Below are 5,211 nucleotides of genomic sequence, written 5' to 3'. Positions count from 1 at the left end.
CCTATTTTGGTAGAAGAGTAAAAGTAATCTGATGAGTCAAAGAATGAAAATCTTAAAAATCTTTATAACATACCACTAGGGACTATCACCAGGCCTGAGACTAGGGTGACTAACTAGGTTACCAGAGTGAAAAGGCCCAACTAACAAAATATTTGATATATATACCTCTTGCAGAAAATCTTCAAGAAGCCGGTTAAATTTATCTGCCAATTCATCTATCAGTTGACTTCTTGAAATATCTACTCTGTTGAAGATGGTGAACTCTTCATTACAGAGTGCATGGTAAGTTTTAGAACATGCTTCCAAAACATCTGTATCTGTGTGCTTCTCTACAATGTTCCGGATCTGTCGCAATAAGGCATCCAAATGCTGGAAAATAATTTTTTTTAAATCAAAACTAAGGTATACACGACAAACATATAATGACTACATCACCATACCACAATAGAGAAAATTTTCACATATAGTAACACTACAATGTAAAGTGTTTTACTAGTTGTAGTACACAAATATACTGATCCATCCATACTTATTTTCTCAACTTTAATGGAAACAGTATTATCTATCTCACAGGGCTTTGGTAGGAGTATTAATACACATAATGAGCTTACAATAGTTCTCAGAACATAGTAAAAATGTTCAGTGAGTACTAGCTGCTTCTGTTTTGTAACTGTTACTATCCACCCTGAATCCTTATATGAGATCAAGACAATTAGGTTCTCAAACTCATCCCAGAAAAAGTGCTACATATCGATCACTGAATCTCACTACAGTCACGTTCCAGATACTCGCCTTGGGAAGCTATATACCAAAACCAGCGCCTAATGCACCCTTCAAAGAAATGTTGGAACTCTTTTTCTGGAATAACCATCAGAGATGTCATCATATGAGGACAGACAATTAACTACAAGAATTCTTCCTAGAGAAAGTGCTACATACCCCATTGCTGAATCACTATGGTCAACAGATGACTAAGGGGAGGAAGTCAAAGGCAACCATCGTGACATGCAGCAATGAGGTATGTAGCACTTTTTCTAGGATCAGTTCTCAAACTTAGCTCTCTGTCCTCGTACAATGACAATTTTGATGGCCATTTCAGAAAACAGAGTTCCAAAACTGCTTTGAAGGCTGGATCAGGGGCTTGTGTCAGTGCATAGCTTCCCAAGGGGACTACTTTGAAGGTGAACGAAGGTGACTGCAGTGATATTCAACAATGAGATATGTATCATTTTCTCTAGGATGAATTAGCAAATTTAACAGTCTGACCTGGTATGATGAATGATACAGTTAAGCAATGGCTAAGAATGAGGTATGTCTATGGGCATGAAGCAAAGGTAAGTTTCATCAGCACCACTCTAAAAAATGATCTAACATATAAAAGATATATAAAATATAGGTTTCCTTTCATATTATAAAAACATTTAAAAATATAAATGAAGAGCATGAGACAAGCTAAACGAACAATTTCACTTCAAATACTCTAATACACAAATGATACCTTACCTTTTCTAATCGTCCAGTGGTATATATTTCCAAATCAAAGTACTGAGGCAACTGTAACAAATTAGTCACCTTTTCTGCATCTATAGAGTACTGTGAAATAAAAATATCATTTTAAAAACATCAAAATAGTAAGTAAAAGTAATATTCTGATAGGCATTAAAAAAACCCTGTGACTTCTTAGTAACACTATGATACTGATACAAACTTACTTTTGCTAATAACTGAGGAAGAGCTACAGCAAAAAGTTCAGTGATTTTTGTCCTGTCATCCAACTGGGTCTTCTTCTCCTTCGCTGTCAGCACCTAAGTAATCCAAAGACATTCATTTATAAGTATCTAAGTCCATTAACAGTGTTACATAATCAAATATTAAGACAGACAAATACTGTATTTTATGGCATAGGTACAAAAATTTCTACGATAGGGCGCCTGTAACTCAGTGGTTAGGGCGCTGGCCACATGCTCCAGGGTTGGTGGGTTTGATCCTGGCCTAGGCCTCCTAAACACACACACACACACAGAGAACAGCTGGGTGGTGTGTTAAGTGCCTTTATTCCCAGCTACTAGGAAGGCTGAGGCAAGAGAATCACTTGAGCTCAAGAATTTGAGGTTGTTGTAAGCTATGACGCCACAGCACTCTACCAAGGGTGACAAAGTGAGACTCTGAATGAATTTTAAAAAAGAATTCTACTATAAACTTAAAACCTAGAAACGATACAAAACAGAGTAATTTAAATATTACCCAAAAAAATAAAAGTCACCTGAAACATCAAAAATATTGAATAGTTCTAGAGGGAAAATAAATATCCAATTATACTAATCAATTATACTTCTGGATGGAGGGAGAATCAATTAGGAATAGGAAATGTAATTTAGGAGCTAACATATAATGAGATTGAGCAGAACTTCTTACTCCAAATGGTAGGACACATAAATTACGAATTCAAAATAATAAATGGCTACAAGCAATTACAAAACAGAAATAAAACAAAATTATTATTAAAGAAGTATCACATAAAATATCATAAGTTTCAGTATTGCCTTATGAATTTTGACTTATATACACACACACATATATATATGTGTATTCTAGGTTACAAAAAAAAATGCATTTTTTTTTGAGACAGAGCCTCAAGCTATCCCCCTTGGGTAGAGTGCTGTAACATCACAGCTCACAGCAACCTCCAACTTCTGGGCTCAAGAGAGTCTCCTGCCTCAGCCTCCCAAGTAGCTGGGACCACAGGTGCTCGCCACAATGCCTGGCTATTTTTTGGTTGCAGCCGTCACTGTTGTTTTGGTGGGCCTGGGCTGGATTCAAACCCGCCACCTTAGGTGTACATGGCTGGCACCTTAGCCACTTGAGCCACAGGCACTGAGCCTAAAAATGCATTTTTGATGAGTTTAAATGCCCAAGGAATTGCTGATATAAACTGCAAATACATGTGATCTTTGCAGCAATACATTAAAATCTGATCACAGGAGATGGGAATTTCACTATTTTGATGAATAATTTTCTCCATTTTTGTTTCTAATTTCATATTGAAAGAAAAAGAATGCAAACCTATGAATCAACTAAAACACACAAATGCACCATTCTAAAATAGTATATACTATATTCATTCTTGAAGACAGGAACTGTTAATCACTGTATATCCTGCAGTAACTAACTTTAGAGAAAATTTTAATTTTTCAAATTGCTAATGCTTTGCAATTTACTTCTATCACACATTTATAGGCAAAAGATAGTGGAAAATAGGACATAAGATTCCAAAATTCTTGCTCTATGGTTAAAACAGGATTTCTTAAAAAGACAGTGAAGAAGGAAAAATACAGTTTAGAATACTGAAAATATATAAGCATACCCTTTTTCCTGTCCCTCTTCCCACAGGAGGATGACATTCAGCTGCTTGTCTAATAGTACAAAGCATTATTTCAATCAGAGCACTCTCTTGCCTGTCTGTTAGTGCTTAAAAAGAAAAAATCAGAGTTAACCTATTTCTTCTCCATATACACCACCTGTAATTATTATGTAACAGTTTCTTCTTCCTGTGAACAGAATTTCACCAAAGGTTATTAAAGAAAATCCCACGACTATACCACAGAAAAGATCAGAATAATTTCAACTTTCCTAAACTCCACAACATTCCAAATCTTTCCACTATGGATCCATAAATTTGATTAGAGAAAATATGAAAACCAGATACAAAAAATACAGAATGCTGTCAACGATTACACCTTTCTACACAGAACAATAATCATGCAGATCAAAACAATAAATGCCTTAACACAATAGCTAGGAAAATGCTGTGAAGGCTATGTCAACCAGTTTGATGAAAATATTTCAAATTGTATATAAAGACCCAGCATATTGTACCCTATGACTGCATTAATGTACACAGCTATGATTTAATTTAAAAAAAGTATAAACAAAACAGGATTTTGTTTAACACACATGTTAAACACTAAAAAGACTTTTTTCAAAACTTTATAGACAAAAGAAAAACTGGAATTAAACACCTTTTTAAACATCTTTACCTTCCTCTCCACTAAGTGGCTCCTCCAGCAACAAGCTATTCATACATTCCCAGTCTTTCAGCAGCTCAGTAGCACAGTCCCACATGCTATCCACAAGGTATGCTGCATGCTCATGTAACTAAAATTAAAAAAGAACAATGTGGTCTTAGACAATTAACATACTAGCCTTAACTAAAAGGGGTAGAAGCTTTGGCACTATGTCCAAAAGCTGAAACAGTAATCTGTTTTTTCAGGTCAAATGAAAGAAAGGACAAAGAAGAAAATGCCTTATCTTGCTATGTGTAAGTAAAACTTGTTAGTTAGCATCTTTAAAATTTTTCACAATAATCATTAAAACACTAACATAAAAATTACATTATGTAGAGATTATATGTATAATTACTGCCTATTTCAGTTAACTACTCTCAATTCTTAAATATACTATAAATTTATTTTAATAAAATGAGGGGTGATAATGGTTAATTAAAACACAAAATACTAATAAAATTTATTTGTCAATCCAGTATATAAGCAAATCATCCTCTTCATTCTGTGAAGCATAAAAGACCCTATTCCCTTCCCAACTCATTTTAGGGTATGAGTACAAACATGATACAAAAATTTGTTAAAAACATTATAAATGCCTGGGTGGGTGGCTCACGCCTGTAATCCTAGCACTCTGGGAGGCCAAGGAAGATGGATACTTGAGCTCAAGAGACCAGCCTGAGCAAGAGTGAGACCTCATCACTAAAAATAGCAGGGCACTGTGGGGGATGCCTGTAGTCCTAGCTACTTGGGAGGCTGAGACAAGAGGATCACTTGAAACCAAGAGTATGAGGTTGCTATGAGCAATAACATCACAGCACTTAACACCAGGGCAAGTGAGACTGTCTCAAAAATAAATAAGTTAAAAAAACTATGGAATGATTATCTTTCATGAACATAGACCAAATGTCCCCCCAAATTAGCAAACTAAAACCAGAAATATATAAAAAGGATAGTAGGCCAAGTAGGGTTTATCCTAGAAATGCAAGTTTGAGACAACCTTCAAAAAACTCATTCAACAAGGCCAGGGGGCAGTGGTTCATGCCTATAATCCTAGCGCTCTGGGACGCGGAAGAGGGTAGATTGCCTGAGCTCACAGGTTTGAGACCAGCCTAAGCCAGTCTCTAAAAACAACCAGGAGTTGTGGTGG

General features: G+C 35.7%; 1 protein-coding gene across 5 annotated transcripts in view; it reads right to left on the bottom strand.

The window, feature by feature from the left end:
- STAG2 (stromal antigen 2) overlaps positions 1 to 5,211 on the bottom strand; it is a 171,303-nt gene that overhangs the window by 41,746 nt on the left and 124,346 nt on the right. For all 5 annotated transcript variants that reach the window (XM_023508121.1, XM_003801894.2, XM_023508120.1 and 2 more), the window contains 5 exons: positions 4,038 to 4,155; positions 3,365 to 3,468; positions 1,713 to 1,805; positions 1,504 to 1,593; positions 166 to 369 (listed from right to left, as the gene is read on the bottom strand). In XM_023508121.1, the coding sequence (XP_023363889.1) occupies positions 166 to 369; positions 1,504 to 1,593; positions 1,713 to 1,805; positions 3,365 to 3,468; positions 4,038 to 4,155 (609 nt within the window). The remainder of the gene's footprint in view (positions 1 to 165; positions 370 to 1,503; positions 1,594 to 1,712; positions 1,806 to 3,364; positions 3,469 to 4,037; positions 4,156 to 5,211) is intronic.

Source organism: Otolemur garnettii, unplaced genomic scaffold (assembly GCF_000181295.1).
Source record: "Otolemur garnettii isolate 467f Iridium unplaced genomic scaffold, OtoGar3 scaffold00224, whole genome shotgun sequence".
NCBI lineage: Eukaryota > Metazoa > Chordata > Mammalia > Primates > Galagidae > Otolemur > Otolemur garnettii.
The sequence above is the reverse complement of the archived record's forward strand: the minus strand, read 5'-3'. Positions and strand labels throughout refer to the sequence as shown.